This window comes from Wyeomyia smithii, chromosome 3 (genome assembly GCF_029784165.1).
Source record: "Wyeomyia smithii strain HCP4-BCI-WySm-NY-G18 chromosome 3, ASM2978416v1, whole genome shotgun sequence".
Taxonomy (NCBI): domain Eukaryota; kingdom Metazoa; phylum Arthropoda; class Insecta; order Diptera; family Culicidae; genus Wyeomyia; species Wyeomyia smithii.
In genome coordinates, this window is record NC_073696.1 from 276,173,039 (window position 1) to 276,195,118 (window position 22,080).

The 22,080-nt window shown below is 38.7% G+C and overlaps 1 protein-coding gene across 2 annotated transcripts in view; it reads right to left on the reverse strand.

Moving 5' to 3' along the window:
- Positions 1-22,080, reverse strand: part of LOC129727045 (homeobox protein unc-42) — a 107,278-nt gene that overhangs the window by 27,975 nt on the left and 57,223 nt on the right. For both annotated transcript variants that reach the window (XM_055684435.1, XM_055684434.1), the window contains exon 3: positions 20,829-20,936. In XM_055684435.1, coding sequence (XP_055540410.1) covers positions 20,829-20,936 — 108 coding nt within the window. The remainder of the gene's footprint in view (positions 1-20,828; positions 20,937-22,080) is intronic.

Genomic DNA, 22,080 nt, shown 5'->3' on the forward strand with positions numbered 1-22,080 from the left:
CTTTTTATCAAAAATAACATTGATATCGAGTATTTTAGAATGAAATTTAGTCCTAAACATAAATTATAAAGATCCTTCGAGCATCCTACACGTTCAACGGTGCTTAAAAAAGATTAGAAGCACTGTAAATTGCGTAAATGCTTAACTGGTGCGTTTTGTACAATTCTCCCCAACATATTATCTCCACCAGGAAACGCACGCCATCTCACAATTTGTTTGAGCCCATGTTTGGCGCAAGAAAAATTTCCCCTCCCAAACGATTTCAGGCAGGAAGCAAAAGAAACGAACCGAAATCGTACGTAACGAAGAAAAATGTCAGAGGGGAGGTTGGTTTGATGAGGAGATGAGTCTGATTATGGGTGCACGCAACCGACGATAGGCAGGCATGCAGGCACACAACTCCTGTTGTCCTTTTTTGCCAGCCACAGTGCCTTTGTTTGTTTGTTTTTGTGTTGTGTGTTGAAAGTAACATGTCTAAGCGAACCAATACCACTTAATAGTATGTTATGAAGCAACCAGCGAATGTCAAAATTTTACATGCACACCAATTCTTGTCTTCAAAATTCGTACCCTTCCTGGCATCAGGGGATTCTCGATTCTCGACTGACCGTAATATTGATTGTATCAGTAATTCGATTGATTTTTTTTGTTTTTTTTCTTACATACAACGTAAAAGACAGTGCGACAGCTTGTTTCGAGTCTAGAACGGTGCCAATAAAAGTTGGAAATCGTATCCTCTTGGCGTTTCTGTCAGTGCCTAGCAACGGAGCGTTAGCGTTGTTGATTGAGAAAACTCGCGAAAATCTAGTATGCGAGGCGAACCGAAACGAACGCGCAAATCGAAAAATCTGTCTATCTCTTTTACACCAGCTGCATTATACTGCTGCTGCTGATACGTTCATCGAAGGACGCTCGGTCGGTCGGTCATTTCGTCTACGATCGGAAGATGGAATCGCGGCATGCTGAGGTGCGCCACAGGAAAAGTTGCCTTTGAAATATTAATATTCATTCATAATGCATAAAGAGGTATTGATTTTTATCAGCTTCACACCGTTCCGACTCCGACTTTGAGTACGATATGACGGAAGAGATTTGTATGCACCGGTTGGTACGCGCGGATGAGTAAAGGAACGAACGGACCAAGAATTGATGCTCGATACCATCGTTCGATATGAAAATAGATTTGTTATTATATTTCCAACAGCGTGTGTGGATGTGTGATAAAGGATTATGATTTAGTTTTTAGCGTGCAGTGCCAACGACGGCTTCTTGCTTGCCAGCGAACTGGATACTGGATGATGATGACACACGCAGCCTGCTATATGGGTTCGGCCATTTCGTGACATGTTTCCTAAATCCTGCGAATCCTGCATCGAAGTAGGTGTATCCTTCACTACAATTGAGACGGTGGAAAAGTCTCGTTTTCGATGGACGGATAGGATAGGATACGATAGATAGTTTTGTGTTTTCCGTCCAACGGCGCACATATTTGTATAACAATCGTGTGGGCGTACGTGTGGGTGGTTCAGGCTTTCCGAGCGCTCTAATCAAGGCTCGTATTGAAAGCTTAGTCTTAGCCGCTGCTGCTGCAGAGGTTTGCTGATAATAGGAACAATTGAGTAAGGTAGAGTTCTCTTCAAAATTCCAAAACGCTATTGAAAATGGTTATTATATTTTCATTTGTACACCAGCGTTTTGAAGATTATCTCCAAAATTCGAGACTGACGTGGGTAAGAGGATGGCTTTGATAGAATTCTAAACACCGCAGGATCGATGCCGGTGCTTATGCTAAACCCGGCCAGCAGCAATAGGCAACTGGCTCCGGGTTTGTCTAACGTTTTGGGAATATACGAGCATAATCTCGTTAATTAGTCGTTTCGTGAAAGCGGAAAAGCTGTAAAGTGGTTAAATTTTTGTTCCAACAGATAGTCCAATAAGGATAGGCAGTGAATCGAAATAGAAAACACATTAGAATGCTGAATGTTTCAGCAATCTTATGTGTTTTCTATTTTGAGTTTTCGCCGCATTTTGCCTGAACGGGGAATTTTTAAATATTTATATAACAAACTTCTAATAACAAACTAATAAATGTGGATTCAAACTGAAATTAACATATCACATTTCCTCTAAGTTTTCTGTAATAGATTTGAACAAGATAAGTTGCAAATTGCAAATAAAACTTTTCTTTTCAAAAATGTGTTGTTAAAAGTTATTAACAAAATTTAATAATACTTCAATTTGAAAATAGACAGAATATGACTTAATGATGATCAGATGATATAAAACTTATACTATTCAAACAATATTCGATTTTCACCATTATGATAAGAAAGGCCAGGTCAAGCTGCTAGGTCGACTAATTCAGATCATCGACGGATTTATGATATCTAGCTTAAATTGTTCAGGACTAATAAAATGGCCTTAATGATTTTTTGTAACAATCCTTGACTGCGATAGAACTGTTTAAACAACATACAGCAACAAAAATCCTTTTTTGTAATTTTTTCGTATCAAATTGTGCTTCTTGCATAGCTTATTAGCATTTAGCGGCCTTTAAGAAGGAGAATTTGAAGGGAATCATATTTATAAGTGTATCTTGTTTTGTGTGCTTCGTATTAAAGATCTTAACTTTTTGGGAAAGTCTGCAGCACTCTTTGTGCCGTAAAAGCAATGAACTCATGAAAAATAATTCGATGGCACAGAGTAAGAACAAAAGTTTTTGGTTCCGTATCGGGTCTGAAATAATCCTAAACTTACCAGAAGTCGATTCCTCGTGCCTCCGCTCGACGCATTACATAGCAATAAGTATGAAAATTAGCATGGAAAAACCTTCTTTTTTAATTTTCTTGCTTAGAGAGATCATATTGGTGACTTAATCGTTACTTTTCAATCATTAAAATCATTCAACGATTAACGAAACGTTGCAATTCTTCGAACAAACTAGTCTGTTGTTGTTCTGTTGTTTTTATTGTGAACAAAAATCTTTATTCAGTAAGTTATTGAAACAAATAGGCAATGAATGACCAATACACTTCATTGGTTGTAAATTGACATATTTCGAAGCCCCTGAAAATATATATTACTACCAGATCGCCCTATCCACGGTTCCAGCCTCAATTTTCATTATATTTGTGATGCATAAATTAACATTTACCACGCGGGCACTGTAATGGAAATCACAAAATTATTAACGTCAATGTCTCTCGGCTGATGAGAAGACAGGATCATGACTTATCTGCCTGCTTCTTTACCGAACCGAACCGTGCTGCCATTATCGACTCAAACCGACGCAGCTCCGTTATCATTGTTTCAGCAGTAACAGCAACAGCAGCAGCAGCAGCAACGGGAAGAAAAGTTTGTCGAAGTATAATTTGCTGCCCCCCACCGCTGCGCCCTCTGCCACACTCTGCCACGACACGACGGTAACGTGGGGCGGCCCACCGGCTTACTGTGTTGTGTTTAAATTAAATGTGTATACCGCTATTCGGCTTCATGGCCTACCCCGGTGCGTTCACCCCGGTGTTTTCCACCCGGAGAACGCCCGAGAGCGCTCCGTCCTAATTTTCCTTTCGCTTTCGCCCTTTTCCTTGGGCCACGTAGAACCACGCGGTCTTTCGCCTTCGCAGCATACCGACGACGTTGGGTTCCAGAAATTGAACTTTTCCGAATACTTCACGTCACGGGCGGAGGAGGAGGGTCGAACGGTTCTGCGGCTGGTGTGACGTGGTACAGCATACGAGACGAAAGTCTTGCTTCCCTACTTTGGCGAACCGAAAGACCCTTCTTCAGATCCCGGCCGGAGGATTGGAGGAATTTTCAAGAAGGCGGAGTAATTGAATTACGGATCCATTTGATGTTGTAGATTACACACTAACGGCAGCGGCAGCATCAGCAACGTGGGTGGTAAGGGCGGTAGCGGCAGGACGAATTCGTCCGTTCGTTTACTGATGCTGCGCCATGTAGTCTGCGTTTGTTGTGTGCGTATTATGGCCTAACCCTTGGATGGTCCGGGACGCGTGGAACGGAAAAGTAGGGAGACAGCTTGAGGGTGTGGGAGACTGAAAAAGGGGACAAGAGAGGGATGTAAAGGTTGCTTCTTGAGTCTTTTATTTTCTTCTCGTCTTTTACCAAGATGGTGTCTTATCCAAAGATGACAGAAAAAAATTCAAGCCAGCTCTTTAAACTAAGCACCATTGTGACGTCGTTCGGCTAGGGGGATTAATAGAAACTGCTCATTTTTACCTTTTTGCTAGAAATGTATAGCAATCAATGTGAAAAAATAAGTTTCAAATACCCTTCGAATCAGTTCGACGAACTGAGAATTTTATGTATGTGTTTATCGAATCAGCAAATGGGTCATTCCATCTCATGTGTGCACACCTCATGTATGCAACCTTCTCAGATTTGGATCAAATTTTATGGAAAGGTGGATTTAAGGTCATTATGCAAAAATCCCAATTTTGGTGCCGATCGGTTCACCTCCCGCCCTGTGAGCCCCTCCCCGTTTTTGAAAAAAGTGCAATTTTTCATCACAAAGTCTTGTTTTCTTTTAATTATAGCTTCAAAAGCATGATGTCCAGAAATAAATTGATACATGAATTTTGAAGATAATTTGTTGAGGATTCCAAAAAAAAAATATCAATTTTGAGCGACAGTATCGCAGATATGTTATTTTTGTATTTGCACCACTGTTTTTTTTTTTTTTTTTTTTTTTTTTTTTTTTTTTAAGGGGGGATTCGTTAGTAGCTTAAGTATTTATGATAAATATTAGTAAATAATGAGTATGTGTGTCCAATCACAAATGGTGACTTCTCAACACTGTTAGAAATTTGTAATTTTAATTGTTAGGATTTGTTTGCTTTCGCAATTAGGACTTATCATTCGTAGAGATTTAAACCTACTTGTCAGAAAAGGGGAAGTAAACTTACAACTAACTCAATTGCTAACTTATTGGCTATAAAGAGAGCTTATCGTAGCAATTGAGGATTGCAACGATTTTTGTCGAAAATTGTTAATAATTTTATTTGACATAGCTTCTAATGGTTCAACACCAGTAAGTCTATGTGATTCGAGTGTACCAAACCAAGGAGGACGCTTCAAAATCATTTTCAGAATTTTATTCTGAATCCTTTGGAGCGTTTTCTTCCTTGTTGAACAGCAACTTGACCAGATCGGTACAGCATAAAGCATTGCTGGTCTAAAAATTTGTTTGTAAATCAAAAGTTTGTTCTTGAAACAAAGTTTAGAATTCCTGTTAATGAGAGGATATAAACATCTCGTATATTTGATGCACTTGGCTTGTATACTCTCAATGTACTCTTTGAAAATAAGTTTTTTATCATAAATTAGTCCCAAGTACTTAACCTTGTCGGACCAACTTAAAATAACCCCATTCATCTTGACAACGTGATTATTGTTTGGCTTGAGGAAAGAAGCCCTAGGCTTATGCGGAAATATTATCATTTGAGTTTTAGAAGCATTGGGAGAGATTTTCCACTTTTGCAAGTAGGAAGAAAAAATATCTAAACTTTTCTGCAATCGACTGCATATGACACGAAGACTTTTTCCTTTTACGGAAATGCTTGTGTCATCGCAGAACAATGACTTTGTGCATCCTGGAGGCAAATCAGGAAGATCTGAAGTGAATATGTTGTACAGGACTGGACCCAAGACTGAACCTTGAGGTACACCTGCTCTGACAGGAAATCTATCAGATTTTGAATTCTGATAGACAACCTGCAGAGTTCGATCAGTAAGATAATTTTTTAAAATTTTGATTAGGAAAATTGGAAAATTAAAAGTTTGCAATTTCGCAATCAAACCTTTATGCCAAACACTGTCGAATGCTTTTTCTATGTCTAAAAGAGCAGCTCCAGTGGAATAACCTTCAGATTTGTTAGCTCGTATCATATTAGTAACTCTGAGCAATTGATGAGTTGTGGAATGCCCATGGCGAAATCCAAACTGTTCATTTGCAAAAATTGAATTTTCGTTGATGTGTGACATCATTCTGTTAAGAATAACTCTCTCAAACAGTTTACTTATTGAAGAAAGCAAACTGATTGGTCGATAACCTGAAACTTCAACTGGGTTCTTATTCGGTTTTAAAATGGGAGTAATTTTTGCATTTTTCCATAATTTGGGAAAATATGTAATTTTGAAGCAGCAATTGAAAATTTTCACTAAAAAATCCATTGTGCTCTCAGGGAGATGTTTGATTAGTATATTAAAGATTCCATCGTCACCAGGTGCTTTCATATTTTTGAAATTTTTAATAATTGATTTAATCTCATTCAAGTTAGTTTCAGTTATTTCTGCAGGTAAAAAATTCTGGGAAGAAATTAAATCAAATTGACGTGTGACTTCATTTTCAATTGGACTCACAAAATTCAAATTTGAGTTATGAACACTCTCAAACTGCTGAGCAAGTCTTTGAGCCTTTTGTTCATTGGATACAAGAAAACGTTCACCATCTTTTAAAACTGGAATAGGCTTTGAAGGTTTCTTAAGAATCTTCGACAGCTTCCAAAATGGTTTTGAATATGGTTTCAATTTTTCAACTTTAGTCTCAAAATTTTGATTTCTCAGAAGAGTAAATCTATGTTTAATCTCTTTCTGTAAATCTTTATAAATAGTTTTAAAAACAGGGTCACGAGAACGTTGATATTGACGTCCGCGGACATTTTTCAAACGAATTAGAAGTTGAAGATTTTCGTCAATTATTGGTGAATCAAATTTCACTTGAGCCTTTGGAACAGAATAATTCCTGGCATCAACAATTGCACATTTTAATGCTTCCAAAGCGGAATCAATATTCACTTCGTTTTGCAAATCAAGCTCATTATTGAAATTTCTCTCAATATAATTTTTGTATCTTTCCCAATTAGCTTTGTTATAATTAAAAACAGAGCTCATAGGGTTTAAAACTGATTCATGTGATAAAGAAAAAGTTATTGGAAGACGGTCAGAATCAAAGTCAGCATGTGTGATCAAATCACTACATACATGACTTTGATCTGTCAGCACCAAATCAATTGTTGAAGGGTTTCTTACAGAAGGAAAGCATGTAGGACTATTCGGAGACAAAATAGAATAGTATCCTGAAGAACAATCATTGAATAAAATTTTGCCATTGGAATTACTTTGAGAATTATTCCATGAACGATGTTTAGCGTTAAAATCGCCGATTATGAAAAATTTCGAACGATTTCTGGTGAGTTTTTGTAAATCACCTTTAAAATAATTTTTGAGCTCGCGTGTGCATTGAAATGGTAAATATGCTGCGGCAATGAATAAAATCCCAAGTTCAGTTTGAACTTCAATTCCCAAAGTTTTAATAACTTTCGTCTCAAGATGGGGAAGAGCACGATGTTTGATTCGGCGATGAATAACAATTGCAACTCCACCGCCGGAACCCTGAATCCTATCATATCTATGAACCACGTAATTGGGATCATATTTTAATTTTATGTTAGGTTTCAAAAATGTTTCAGTAATAATTGCAATATGCACATTATTTACTGTTAAAAAATTAAAAAGCTCATTCTCATTGGCCTTCAATGAGCGAGCATTCCAATTTAATATTTTAATTGTTTTATTTAAAATCATTGCTAAATTTTAAATTAGAAACAATTTTAATAGTAAAATTTGTGCCTATTTGAATGGCTTCAAACATTGATTTTGCCTGCAACATGGCGTTCATAAGATCGAACATTGCCTGTTGCAAAAAAGAAAGTTTACCTGCCGTAATAGGCCTCAGGCAGTTGACATTAGAAAAAATATTTTCGGCAGCAATATTAGCTGGAGTAATAGGTGTACAATTATTTTCTAGCGTGTTTTGCTTACCCATATTAACGGTAATTTTCGAACTACCAACACTAGGCGGTATAATGTTCGAACTACCTGTAACCTGTGCATAAGTTAAACGGGTATGCAAAGGAGTAGGTAAACTATGCGTCACTGGTACGCTTGGAGAATTTTGTTTTGAAGTTGGTTTTAAAGAAATTGAATTTTGTTTACCTTGCCTTGCCTTAACAATTGCTAAACGGACTGGGCATTGATAAAAATTTGACATATGGTTGCCGTTACAATTCGCACAGCGAAAATTTTTACTCTCTTTCACAGGACATGTGTCCTTTTTGTGAGAAGAGTCTCCACAATTAAGACATTTTTGGTCCATGTTACAGAATTTGGAACCATGGCCATAACGTTGGCAAGTACGGCATTGGGTGATATGCTTTTCACCTCCGCCATACTTCCTATAAGTTTCCCACTTTACACGCACATTATACAAAGCATGTGCTTTTTCAAAAAAATTTAAGTTGTTAACCCCATTGCGGTTAAAATGAATTAAATAATTAACAAGGGAAATTCCAGTTCTCTGACTGTTTTCGCCTCGTGATTTTTGTTTCATTAGAATTACTTGGGTAGGGGCTATGCCAAGTAATTCTGTTAAAGTAAGTTTGATCTCATCAACGGTTTGATCGTTGGTGAGACTTTTCAATACGACCTTGAACGGCTTGGCGTTCTTGGTGTCATATGTAAAAAATTTGTACATCTTGTCAGTTAAATACTGAACAAGACGATCACGACCCTTTACTGAGTCGGCTAATAAGCGGCATTCACCTCTACGGCCAATTTGATAGGTAACTTTAACGTCAGAAACAAACGTTGAAAGTTCCTTTTTGAATATATTAAATTCAGAAGAAATAGTTACCACAATAGGTGTAACTTTCTCCTTTTTTAAAGATTTTATATTTTGTATAGTTTCATTATTGGTAACTTCCATTTCACCAGCTTCTTGCTCAGGCATGATATCAAAAGGATTGTCACTACAGACACTCGATGTGTCAGAAAGAGATGCCTCTCTTTTCCTCCCCGCAGCGATGCGAGGTTTCTTTTTCCGTCCAGCCATTTCAGGTGATACGAAAAAGGTTAAAACAAATGTTAAATTCAAAAGTAGGTAGTCTTGAGAAAGACTGATGGGAAATAACTTTCAGGTAGTCTTTAAAAGACACACTGACAAAACACAAACTTTGAAGCTATAGGCAGTCAAAGACCAGTCCACAAGCAACCGAAAAAACGTCTGATCTGTAGGACAGTTAAAGACGCACTCATTTGCACCACTGTGATGTAGTTTCTTAAGAATGTACTGTAACTCGAGTTTTCTTCTGTAACTTTTCTCAGCTACATGATGCAATTGTCAAATTTGAAATCAAAATATACTTATTGACCGAAAAATACAATTTAATTTTTAACTGTAAAAATAACATATTTGACAACACTGCCAGACAAAATTGTTATTTTTTTGAATTTATTGAAACTTTTTCTTCAAATCGCATTATTCCATAATCCATAATCATGCCAGTTTTGAAGATATTAGCAGAATAATATTACGAAATGCTCGAGTTTCGCTCATAATACCTCTACGTAATAGATGTTTTTTATGTAGAATTTTCTCAGGAACACGATGCAATTGTTTAATTTGAAATCAAAATATGCTCATTTGCCGAAAAATGCAATTTCATTTTTCAAATGCAAAAACAACATATCTGGCAGCACTGTCGCTCAAAATTGATATGTTTTTTGGAATCCTCAACTATTTTTCTTCAAAATCATGTATCAATTTATTTCTAGACATCATACTATTTGAAGCTATAATTAAAAGAAATCAAGACTTTTTGACGAAAAATTGCAACTATTTAAAAAAATGGGAGGGTCGCACGGGGCGGGGGTGAACCGGTCGGCATCAAAATTGGGATTTTTGACCTTAGATCAACCATTCCACAAAATTTGAGCCTGATCTGAGAAGGTCGGTGACACGTTTGTCTCTTTTTTTTGCGCACTTAGGATGGAATAACCCATCCGATTCCCATCGCACTTAATTTTCTTCAAGATGGGTGGACTGATATTTACAACCTTAGTGTCAAATTAGAGATTTATCTGTTCATAAATCGATATTTTTTTTCTTGTATGCCTGAAGGGCACGGGGTACTGAAATGCCACTGCGACATTCTTGCTGATTGTCTTTTGTGGCGGGCCCCGCGCATTTGACGGACTTAAGTGCTAGTAGTGCTGCTTGACTGTCCGAGAATATACCGATTATCGCATGTCTGTAGTTGCGTTTCAGACATATTTTTGCGCAAATATATATGGCATATACCCAGGGCCGGATTTGGATTTGACCCGGGGCAGATTTTTTCGTGGGGCCCTTTTTGTTCACAAAATTTCGACGAAAAACTTTTGCAAATTGTGTAACGCATTCATACTTCGCTGGAAGGTGATGAGCAAAAAAAAGGTCTTTACTTCGTCTTGCCGTCTGATATGCTTTTGAATGTTTCTGGCTTAGGGCTAGGGGGTCCCTCGTGTCGGGAGGCCCGTGGCATTTGTCCTCTTGGCCCCACCTCAAATCTGGGCCTGCATATACCTCTGCTTAAAAACCGGTGGGCCATTTACCCAGGGAAAACGTTTCCCTGATACCGGGTTCGTATATACCAGATCCCGTTAGGGACCATATTTTCGAGCCATCCGTATAATAAGTAACGATGCCATGTGGGAGATTATGTCCTCCATTGTTCCACATAGAGCGGTTTGTTTCCATCACTCTATACGGAATATCCATGTTGGTCCTAACGTCCATCCAGTCGGAGACTGTAGTTAATACCGGAGTTAGTTTGAACTCCCTAAGTATACGAAGGTGGCCGATTTGGTCCCCTTCGGGTATTGTTTTCCTCCTTCTCAACCTTAGAGCGCCAAGCTCTGCTTCCTTTTTCACATGAAGATGTAGAAGCAGTAGGCAGAGCATAGCTTCCGTGGCTGCAGTTGGAGTTGTTCGCATAGCGCTGGTAACCGAAAGACGTGCAAGTCGTTGAACTTTTTTGAGTTTGGCTTGCGCAGTCACTTCGTTCACCTTAGGCCACCACACTAGGGCAGCATAGGTGATTCTTGGTTGGGCAATGGTCTTGTAAGACCAGAGTGCCAAGTCTGGTTTCAGTCCCCAGGTCTTACCGAACAGAGTTCTGCAGGCCCAGATCGCCGAGGTCGCTTTCTTAGCGGCATGATCTAGTTGTGCAGACCAGTTCAGTTTCTTATCCAGAATTATTCCGAGGCATTTGATTTCATTCATGAAGCTCAGTCTAACTTCATTCAGTGTTGGAGGAGTGATGGAGATCTTCCTTCGTCTACTGAATGCAATTAGGACTGTTTTTAAGGGGTTTATGTTTAGACCCTCTTGCAGACATCATAACATGGTGGCATTCAGAGCCGCTTGCATTCGGCTCGACAGAGTTGCGACGTGTTTACCTCTGTCGATAAGGACGATGTCATCAGCGTATCCAATGATTTCGTAACCAAGCTGTGAAAGCTTATTGAGAAGTGCGTCGACACTAGTGACCATAACAAGGGCGAGAAAACTTTTCCTTGGACATCCCTTGATCACCGACATTGTAATAGGCGAATCCCCCAAGGTTGCTGTGATCACTCTGCACAAGTGAAGTGTAGTCGATTCCCTTATTGAAGTGTTATCGAAGGCCCCATCAACATCGAGAAAGGCACATAGCGCCGTCTTCTGATAATTCAGGGACTTTTCAATCACCGTCACTAACCTGTGAAGAGCAGTTTTTGTTGACTTGCCGCTTTGATAGGCATGTTGGTTTCTATGCAGCGGGGAGTCTTTAAAAAACTCATCACGGATACATTTATCCATTATTTTCTCTATCAACTTGAGAAATGATGAAGTCAGACTTATGGGTCTGAAAGTCTTAGGTAGGGTTTTGTCCTTTCTTCCAGCTTTGGGGTTAACGACTACCTTCACCTCCAGCCAGTTATCCGGAATAGTGCCCAGGATAAAACTGGCTCTGAAGAGGCTGATGAGTTCGGATATGATAGCTGCGGCCGATTTTTGTAGAAAGATGGGTAGTATGCCGTCTGGATCTGGAGACTTCATAGGATCGAATGAGCTTAGAGCCCAACCTATTGAAGCTTTCGTGAACAGTCTACAAGCCTGCAGGATGGACTCCCGAGACCCCATATGTCTCGAACTGTCCCGCCGCGACCCATCACTATTCAGTACTTCGGTCTCTGCCGATCCAGGAAAGTGGGTGTTCATAAGAACCTCCAACGTTCCCTTGGTAGTGACAGTGAGGCATCCATCCTCTTTCCTTACTTGTCCTAAACCGTTAGTATGGTCTTTGGATTTCGCCTTTTGGAGCCGCGTAGCTTCCGGCACAGTTAAGATTCTTTCACAGAAACTAACTCTGGATTTCCGTTTAGCCTTGCGTAGCTCGGCGTTGTACTTAGTGAGGGACGCTCTGTAGTCGTCCTAGTTAGACGTGACTTTTGCCCTGTTGAACAACCGCATTCCATAGTATTGGCAGTATCACTATTGAAGTAAGTGATACGCTTATCATTCATATCCGTGCTTGTGTGTAAGTTTTACCTTTTCGTTTCAAGCTTACTGCTCTACTATACCGAGCCTCTGTTCATCCTAACAATATCACCTAGTTAAAATTTCCTGTAAAGAACTTTCAAACGTTACTCACACCGGTTTTATTATAATAGGGACTAATTTTTGTTAGAAGGAGAGTACTGTAGAATTTAGTTTGAAAGAAAAGTACGTGGTGGGAAGCCTAATAATAAACCCATGCTAAAGTCTTTTGACAATCAAATGGCCTGATTCTACTAAGATTCGAACCCACGACCACTTGCTTACCAAAACGGACTCTGTAACCTTGCGGCTACGGAGCTCTCCTTAGCTATCACTTGGCGTCGTTTGTCTCCATCCCTCCAGCGCAAAAACAGCTACCTCACCCCGCGCCTACTTCTTGATCAAACCGTTACAGCATGTATCTATACATCATGTATGTAACCAAAATCATGTTCATGTCCAACACAACTGAACTTTCATTCAAAAATATTGAAAAAATTGAGTTTGAGATCCTTTAATCAATTTCAAAATCAAAAAAGATTTCAAAAAAAATAATTGAATTGATATTTTTTTTTTTTTTCAAAATAAGTTTTTTTTTTTTTTTTTTTTTTTTTTTTTTTTTTTTTTTTTTAGATATAGTTTACTGAATGTGAAATGTCTTCCACAGTGCATGTTGTCTGTGTATCTTAATTCCACCAATGTTGGGGCAGCTCAAAGGTTGTAATTTGCAACCGATTTTGAACAGCAAAATGCTTTTTTGAAGGCAAATAAAAAAATAATTGAAGGTTAATAGTTTTCTGGCACCGACAAAAGCAGACATTCTGTGCGGGATGCAATCAAATTCTGTTGTAGTTGTCTAATTTTCACTTTATTTAGTAAACCCCCCACTGTGGGGGCAGCGCAAAGGCGCGATCAGCATAACCGACACTGAGTAATTAACTGCCCTGTTAGCACGCATTCACAGAAGCAGTTAGTTCGACTGTGCAGAGCTAGTATGAGCTCGATTCAATCAATCAGTATAGACAGAGTTTCGTCGTCTCCCAGCTGCCAAGTTGCAGCATGATGCAACACGCAACAGCGAGCAAGCGAAGTCGCTTGATGTTGCAAACCGCAATAAGATGCGGGTTAAAACCGTTGCGTGTGTGACTGACACGCAAGCAGCCGGGTTATCTTTCTTGTAAAAGTATTCTACTTTAACCTTGCGGTCGTGGCTTTGCATACAACCTTCTTGTGATTTTTTTTTACCGAGCACTCAGTGGTGCCGTTCTCAGCAATAAATTACCAAGACCCGGCAATAAACATTAAGCGTGTGCATTGAAAATAAATACTTTTAGGATTGATTTCATAAAAATTCAATTTTTATCTGGATCGAACAAGTAGAACCATAGTTGTCAATAATTAATTTCAAGCGCATTGCAATTTACATAAGTTCTTTGAGTACCGAAAATTCAATCTAGACCTTGCGCTTGTTCTTCAAAATGCTGCTGTGGCTTGTACGATAACTGGAACTTCATTCTAGGGTAACAAGACTGACTTGCACTTGTGTCGTAAAGAGAAGAACTCTAGACAATTAAGACAATTGAACGTTTTTTGAACGAATTGAACATACGTTCAAAAATAACTCTCGCAGTGAAGTATTTTCATCTTTTGAAGCATTTTACGTACGCCATCTGAAATTCACAGTTTTTCTAAATTGTTCTATTGTCGCTTCTCTACGAAATTTAGCGAATTAGCGATTAGCGTTTCGAAGGCTTAAATTTTAGCGACGCTAACAGTTTCGCTAACCAGTTCAAAAACTAGCGAAATCGCTAAACCGCTAACTGAATATTAGCGTCGCTAATTAGCGATTAGCGAATTAGGAATGGTGCCCACCACTGGTTATAAGTGTATTTTCCATTAAAAATCAGGTTTGGCACATAAATGCCATCATTTATCAGAAACGCCGAGATTAACCCAAGTGTATCATAAGGACACTGAAACTGGTTCGAACCATGATCAGAAAACCCTAACATAAAATTATGAAGAACAAGAGAACACGAAACTTCTTTATTTCGTTAAAAACAAAATCTTCAACGTTCTAAACACAAAATAAAAAATCTTGACCGGGAAAAATAAATACCGATAATTAATTCCCAGTTTTATGTAATAGATCCAACAACTTTTCACGTTTGCTCTACCACAACAGTTTTTGGACTGAACGAGTCCGAGAAAGAAGAAGAGAGGAAGCAAGCCATGACCGAAGTCGGACGCACAAATTTTTCGCTCGCATGTTATATCCGAAGAAAAATTGTTTAATTTAGTTGTGCAGGTGCGTTATAGATGTTATCGCGGAGTGAGTTTATTTTCTAAATTCACAATTGTTTTAATTTTTGGAAAAGTTCGCGGATGGTTGTGCGAGGCCGTGATCAAGATTGGCCAGCTGGTTCCTGCTTTGAAATCATCACATTATTTGGTGATTTTCGGTTATTTTACACTTGAAGAATTGTTAAACATATATACAGGTGTTCTATTGCAATGTGCTGAGTGCGAAAAGTGTGAAGTTCCACAAAAAAAGGTGAATTTAATTGTAAAAATTGAATATTATTGCGTTGCTTTTTAGATTCACCAAAGTGTTTATTTTTTCTTGTTTTTTTTTTCTATCGCTGTCTTGGCGACGGTTTGAAAGTGTGGAGTGTGTGGTGTTATTGCATACAATAAGGAGAGTGTTTTTCGAGCAGCTGCTCCACATAGTTTTATAGTGATTGAATCATTAGGAATTTATTCGGTGGCATAGTGCAAATTATATTTGGCTTGTATCTAATTGAACTTGAAGTGAAAATTTGCCAATAAGATCAAAACCATGCATCGCCGTTTACAGTGTTAATGTGCTATCTCTTTTCAACGAATGAAATGTTGTATGGATTAAACGAGTGTGTGAAGGCATACATGCATGTTGCCACTGTACTTCCATTTAAAGAAAAGTCTAAAAATGATGAAAACAACTGGAAAATGAAGAGATGAAAGCTAAGTATACGTTTTGTCTTGTCTGTATTGTAAAGTGATATTTTGGTGCTTGTTTCTAGTTTTACTTTTTGTGAGAAAGTAGATACAGAGAGATTTTGATTTCATCATTGAAATTTTGTGCGCGGTATTTTTTTCCGCAGGGTTTCAGTAACAAGTTTTGTATTTGACCACAAAGTGTTAGTGTGGTTTGTGGAGTTTGGAGTATGTGTTTCCCAGGAATCATATGCTTTGATTTTTTTATTGTTCTAGCTTTTTTTTACAGTTACAGCAAAATGCAGGTTTCTTTCATTACCTTCAGGATAATATGTAGGTTTGAAAGCCCTACTACTACATAAAATATAGGAAACTATTCTAGAGTGCCATTTGAGATAATAAATTGATGCTGTTGAGGTTCAGCATTCTCTTCAAGAAAGATTGATGATTAAGGTAATTTTAAAACACAATGCAATCAATTCACATATGGAAATATTGATACGATGATAAAAGTGTGTTTTTTTTTATTTTAGTTATTTTCACAACATAAGATAGGAAATTATTACACCGTTGGAACTTTCAAAATGTTGAGTACATAAAAGTTAAGAAGTAGTTCTCGTAACTATCAGATGATCTTTCAATTTTTTGCGTTGTAACTTCTGGATGTCATCATTTTCACGATTTGACAGAAAAAATTGCAATTGGTAATAGCTGTAAGAATACATAACTCGAACCGCCAGTTAAACTTAGTTATTCTCCAGTACGATTGAGTGGTCCTACTAGAATGTGTCCCTGAAGATATTACCATCAATTTGTCACTTACTTTTCTTTACTTTAATTTAGGTAAAACGTTTTCCCGTGTTGGCACTAAAATTATGTTATAACATTGAACAATTTTTCACGTTTGCTCTATGCTCTACCGAGGCAATTTTTGGACTAAAAGATTTTGGTTGGATTGCGGAATGAATATAATAAGATCAAAACCATGCATCGCCGTTTACAGTGTTAATGTGCTATCTCTTTTCAACGAATGAAATGTTGTATGGATTAAACGAGTGTGTGAAGGCATACATGCATGTTGCCACTGTACTTCCATTTAAAGAAAAGTCTAAATATGATGAAAACAACTGGAAAATGAAGAGATGAAAGCTAAGTATACGTTTTGTCTTGTCTGTATTGTAAAGTGATATTTTGGTGCTTGTTTCTAGTTTTACTTTTTGTGAGAAAGTAGATACAGTGAGATTTTGATTTCATCATTGAAATTTTGTGCGCGGTATTTTTTTCCGCAGGGTTTCAGTAACAAGTTTTGTATTTGTCCACAAAGTGTTAGTGTGGTTTGTGGAGTTTGGAGTATGTGTTTCCCCGGAATCATATGCTTTGATTTTTTTATTGTTCTAGCTTTTTTTTTGGCCAGTTGTTTTACATAAAATGTTATATTTATGACTAGTTCGGCACTTTGTCAACAAATTTTAAAATATATTCTGGCTAAAATGTATATTTGCATTTTTTCAAATTGTTGAGGCTTTGGATGCATGGAACATTGCCAATTTTCATATTTATTAGGCGTATTAGGCGTACATCGTTAAGAGATAATCGACGTAAACGCCGAGTTCCTGCGCGTATGTGTCGGCCGGGGGGATTAAAGCGGTTGTTCGTAACGCTTCGGTGTAAACGTGTATTCAGCCCGGGAGAGTTTTGCTGATATATGGACTTCCGGCGTGTGGTGATTTCGCGAAGTGAACCCAGATATTTCATCATATCTTTCTCATCTTCATCAACGCCAAGCCGGAGACTGCTCGCGCGTTGCATCTAAATTATTACATCGCAAATCGAAGTAGATTTCGTTCAGTCAATAAATATCATTTCAACCTCCGCGTCGATACCTTTCATGAGGTCGTACTATCTACAGATAGATCAACAACGCGCAATAGTTTTAGGTATAAAGAGCATCACCTTACGAGGAGATATACGGTAGTTTTAAGTTATCTCGGTTTAGACAAAGGTCCTGTATCCTCGCGTACGTTTTATTGTTGCGGTATTACATTATCAAACTAAATAAGTTCGTATCACATTATGAATATCGTGGCAGATGTAATAAACTTGTAGGCGCGACACTTGTTCTGAAGAACCCGACATTCGAAATTAGCGCATCGTTTACCAAAACGAACCCTGCTGTATACCTTTTCCCTTTCTCCAACATCCCAGTGATTTCTCGTGGAAGTGCAGAGGTGTTCTCGGCTTCCAATAAAGCGAGTATCACGTCAACATATTCCTATACAAACTCCTTCTTTGACCTGCATTCGGATGCGGCCGGCGCTGGTATTGCCTAATATAAAGATTTAGGTTACCTGTTTTTACACATTGAGGATGCATGTTGGTCCCAAACATCATCTGTTGGTTCTTTGTGTAATTACAGCTGATCTGGCAATAACGGAGTAGCAACCGCGGGCGGTCAATCATGCTCATGCTCATGCTCATAAGTTTTTTTTAGATATAGTTGCCTGAAATTCTTGTAAACAAATCAAAGTGAGCACTCTCGAGGAAAAAAGTTTTTCTATCAAAAGATTTTTCAAACGGTTCCTGAACGACTATGACTATTCGCTAGAAGTCTTCTCTTGTCAATTTTTTTCTGTCTCTTGTTGTTTAAACATAACTTTTTGAGTGTATAATCAAAAATTCAATTTTGTTAATATTTTTCTGTGAAAGTTTAAACCCTTTCCTAAAAGTCATCCCTTGGCTCTTGTAATTATTCAGATATATTGATTTGAAATAAAAACCGAAACCATCGAGAACGTCACGGAAATTGTCCATTTTATAATGGTTTATGCTCAACGGATTGCCTTTATTTTGCAGTACTTAATTGAAAAATTAGGCGGGGCCTGGCGTAGTTGGTAACATCTCCGCCAACCACGCCTAGGCTCGAATGCTAATGCCGACAAAAGGTATCGATGGTTGTGGCGTGGCGTGATCCACTGTTAACCATCCCAACTGGTCTAGATTAAGCCCTAGCCGACACCGGGAGATTTTTTGAAGGCAAAAAATCTCTGGGATCACGCCTTCCATCGCATGAGGAAGTAAAGCCGTTGGCGCCGGTACGTTAATCAACTGGTGGAGTCGCCTCCTCGGCATCGGTTATTGGCACAACAACTAGACCGACGGAAAATAAGCGAGATAAAAAAAAAGAATTGGAAAATTAGATATGCGTTCACCAAAATGCAAAAAATTTGGATTTTGTGAGGCTAGTATTTGTACTATTGAAAAATGTAGAGTCTTGTTGAATGCTTATTCCGACCATTCAGAGCTGAAAATTAAGTCAAATATCAAGCAAAACTCTCATTCTCAATCCAAATCAAACTAAACAACCAATCATTGATTTTATCTCCAAAACAGCCGACACTAAAGTATACAAACGATTTGACTACTCGTGAGCGATTTTGTGGCATATATTTTTTATATAATTTCCTAGTTTACGGGGCTCTTACTCCACTGAGAGGTTTCCTCGAAAGTTCATCTTCATTTCCATTCCTAAGACGGTACCACACGGACGATAACGTTGCGTTTAACTAATCCAAATCCAAGTATATTCGCTATTTTCTTAGGAAGGGATTTACACTGAGCGTCGCCGGCTGTTCCCCGGCCAAAGTGCCACCTATTCAATCTGTTACATTAATCAAGAATACCTATCAATACTTATTAGACTGTGCGATTAAAAATAGAAACTTCCTTCGTAAATAAGGCTGCCTGATGCTCCTCCTAACGAGGTAAAGCCAACTGCTTATGGAAGTTCAAAACTATTTCTAGTGCTTTTTGAGCGGCTTCAACCCATTTTTTCTAATTGCCCTATTTACTTCGACAAAGAGGGCCACTGGATCGTGAACTTACAGCGGTTCCCAAAAAGTTGTCACGGTGCTCCTAATTTCAAAAGCAACTTTAAGAAACTAGTGATTAAACCCACTGCAAGAGAACAAATAAACTGAAATTGTTACTTGGTAAATCCTTCATATGTTCAAAAAACGTTATGAAAGGTGTAAAACGAATAGCGCAGATATAGAAGTGCATGTGCTGATCAATTTAAACAAATAATTGAGTTCATACGAGAAAAGCCAGATCACACCACTAGGTGAATTAATTCGTATTTTTAAAGTTAAAATTACTTATGCTCACATTCTGGTTAAACTCTTTACACTAAACGCAGCTTAAAATAGGGATAATACCCTTCGTTACAGTCGACATCAAAGTCAACGGCATCCCGCAGTCTGCAGTCGGCTCTGCCCAGGAATTCTGGTGGCCAGCAGCGGTGATTGCATTGTTAACACCTGATGCACTTCTAAGCCTAACTAAAAAGACCCTTGAGGATTATCCAATTCGAGGGTTGTTAAATGTACATAAAGTAAGTAGCGTGGCTGGTCAAAACAGCCGGGAACTGCTGTTGCTAAACGTCAACGGAACAGGAGGGGAGGGGAATGAAATGCACACAATGATTGCCTCACCCGTCGAGCGGCCGGGATTAGCATCATTCGATCGTATCCAGCGGATCATGGGATGTCCCTTCGGGGTACGATTCGCAACCCGAGGTGCGGCACGTATGTGTAATTTTATCGCACCTAAGAATCTCCTATGTGTGGCAAGGCCACTCCAGGGGTGGAAGAAAATCGAAACCCAAAAGCAAACTGACAACTGTCAACATTTTTACTGAGCAGATTTCACTTTGTTACACTTTAAAGTCGAAGATCTGCGCTGTTCGGAATAAATTGTCTCAGGGAAAATTCTTCCGCTAATCACGATTATTCCACCCTGTCCAAGGGGGGCAAAATGCCTCCGGAAATATTTTTCAAGATGTCCTCCAGCTGCTGTTCGAGTTAAGAAGCACTTCATCATCGTCGTCGCCAGTCCATCCTTAGAAAACGGTGACAGATCGGGATCGAGCGCGTTCAGCGGTCGCTAGCTTAAGCGTTGTTTAACGAAAATGCTCGAACGTCATGAATATCAATTGTGAATATTAATCAGGTGAGATGAAGGAAATTAGCATAATAGCCTGTCGCTTGCGCGCGCTCGCTGTGTTTCCGCCGTCGCTGTTGCCGCTGCGTTGACGAGTTTTCCCTGGCACAAGAGGCGAGACGCTAGGGGAAGGTGTTCTTTCTGGATGGAAATTCCAATTGTCGCGCGCTGTGTCAATTAGCATACCAAATTAAGCTCAGCCAACCGCACGATTCGCACGATGATGATGGCGGTGGTACTCGAGTTCTTTTTTTCTTGCTTGTTCCCGTTGGTTGGTAGTACAGATGGGAAATTCCATCATCCTTCAGTGTTTCGCGGGCTTGGCTGATCGTCAAATGTACCCTTGTTTATGTATGTGCATGTAGACCCACACAGACAGATGGATGGATGGATGGATGGTTGGATGGATGAGCTAAACCTGAGCACTAACCTGTATCCTTGCTTCGTTCAGTTTGGTAGTTCGCGCTAATTCCTCCCTACAGTAGATATCGGGGTAGTGGGATTTTGCAAAGGCCGCTTCTAGTTCTGCTAACTGTTCCTGTAATTGGCAGAGAGAAAGAGGAAGAGCGAATGAAAATGCGAGAATACAAATTTTAGTTTCGACTAGTTCGATGCTTTTCTAAGTGGTTATGTAAATTTCCATGTTGATTTGGTTGGTGCGAATCCGGTTTGGTTGAGTTTTGTCAAAAGCTTCGACGGTCTACAATGAGAATCGTGGCAGCTTGAATATGTCATTGAAACCGTACTGGAAACTGCACTTTAAACAATTGCTTTCGATACAAAATCCATACATTTATTAGGAATTTTCAAAATTTTACTGAATTGCGCTTAGACTGTACAGAATCACAGTAGGCGATTGTTATCGAGAAAGGTTTTTTTTGTTACCTCATAGAGTAACCAAGTAACGTAACGAAGAAAGACTTAAGGAAACTCTACGAGAATTGGCTGGTGAATTACGATTACATTGACATGGAAGATGAAACATTCTGCTAGGCCGTTTGCACTTTTTTTTTCTTCATCTATAGTTTTGACGTGGGACTACGTCTTTGTTTACTATACTGGGATGCATTTTGTAAAATTAGAAATGAAACTGGCAAATGTTGCGTCAGATTTCAAACGTTAATAACAGCACAACCACATAATGGATAACAATAACCAATATGTTGTTGGATAGATAAAATGTATAACAATTTTTCAGTATGCTAGTTATCACTTTAATTTCATTGCTAAGCGGTAAAATTGTTAAAAACTTTCAATAACAAATTTGCGCGAATAATGAACCAATTACATGCGAGCATTCCTAGCACAGACGACGTGAATGGACACCATCCGTTCCCTGTGATATTCCCTGTATCAATATCGAAATTAAAATTGACAGGGTCTCCCCGTCCCAATAGGTCAATTTATTTTTGCTTCCATGAGCTTAGACTAATATGATGTCTCGAAGGTAAAAGTTTGAAACAATACCCATCCTTGAACAATTTCTAAACCTGCGCTGTAGGTTTCGAAGAACCTAATAAAAACTGATGTCTTGAAAGAAAACATGCCGGTAAAAGCAACAGTACCAGTGGAGTAAAGAACCGCAGGTCTCTCGTCGTCTATGATTGCAGTGGTACTCTTCTATTCGTACTGCAGTGTTACTATTCGTATTGCAGTGGTACACTTTTGTTAGTACATTTCTA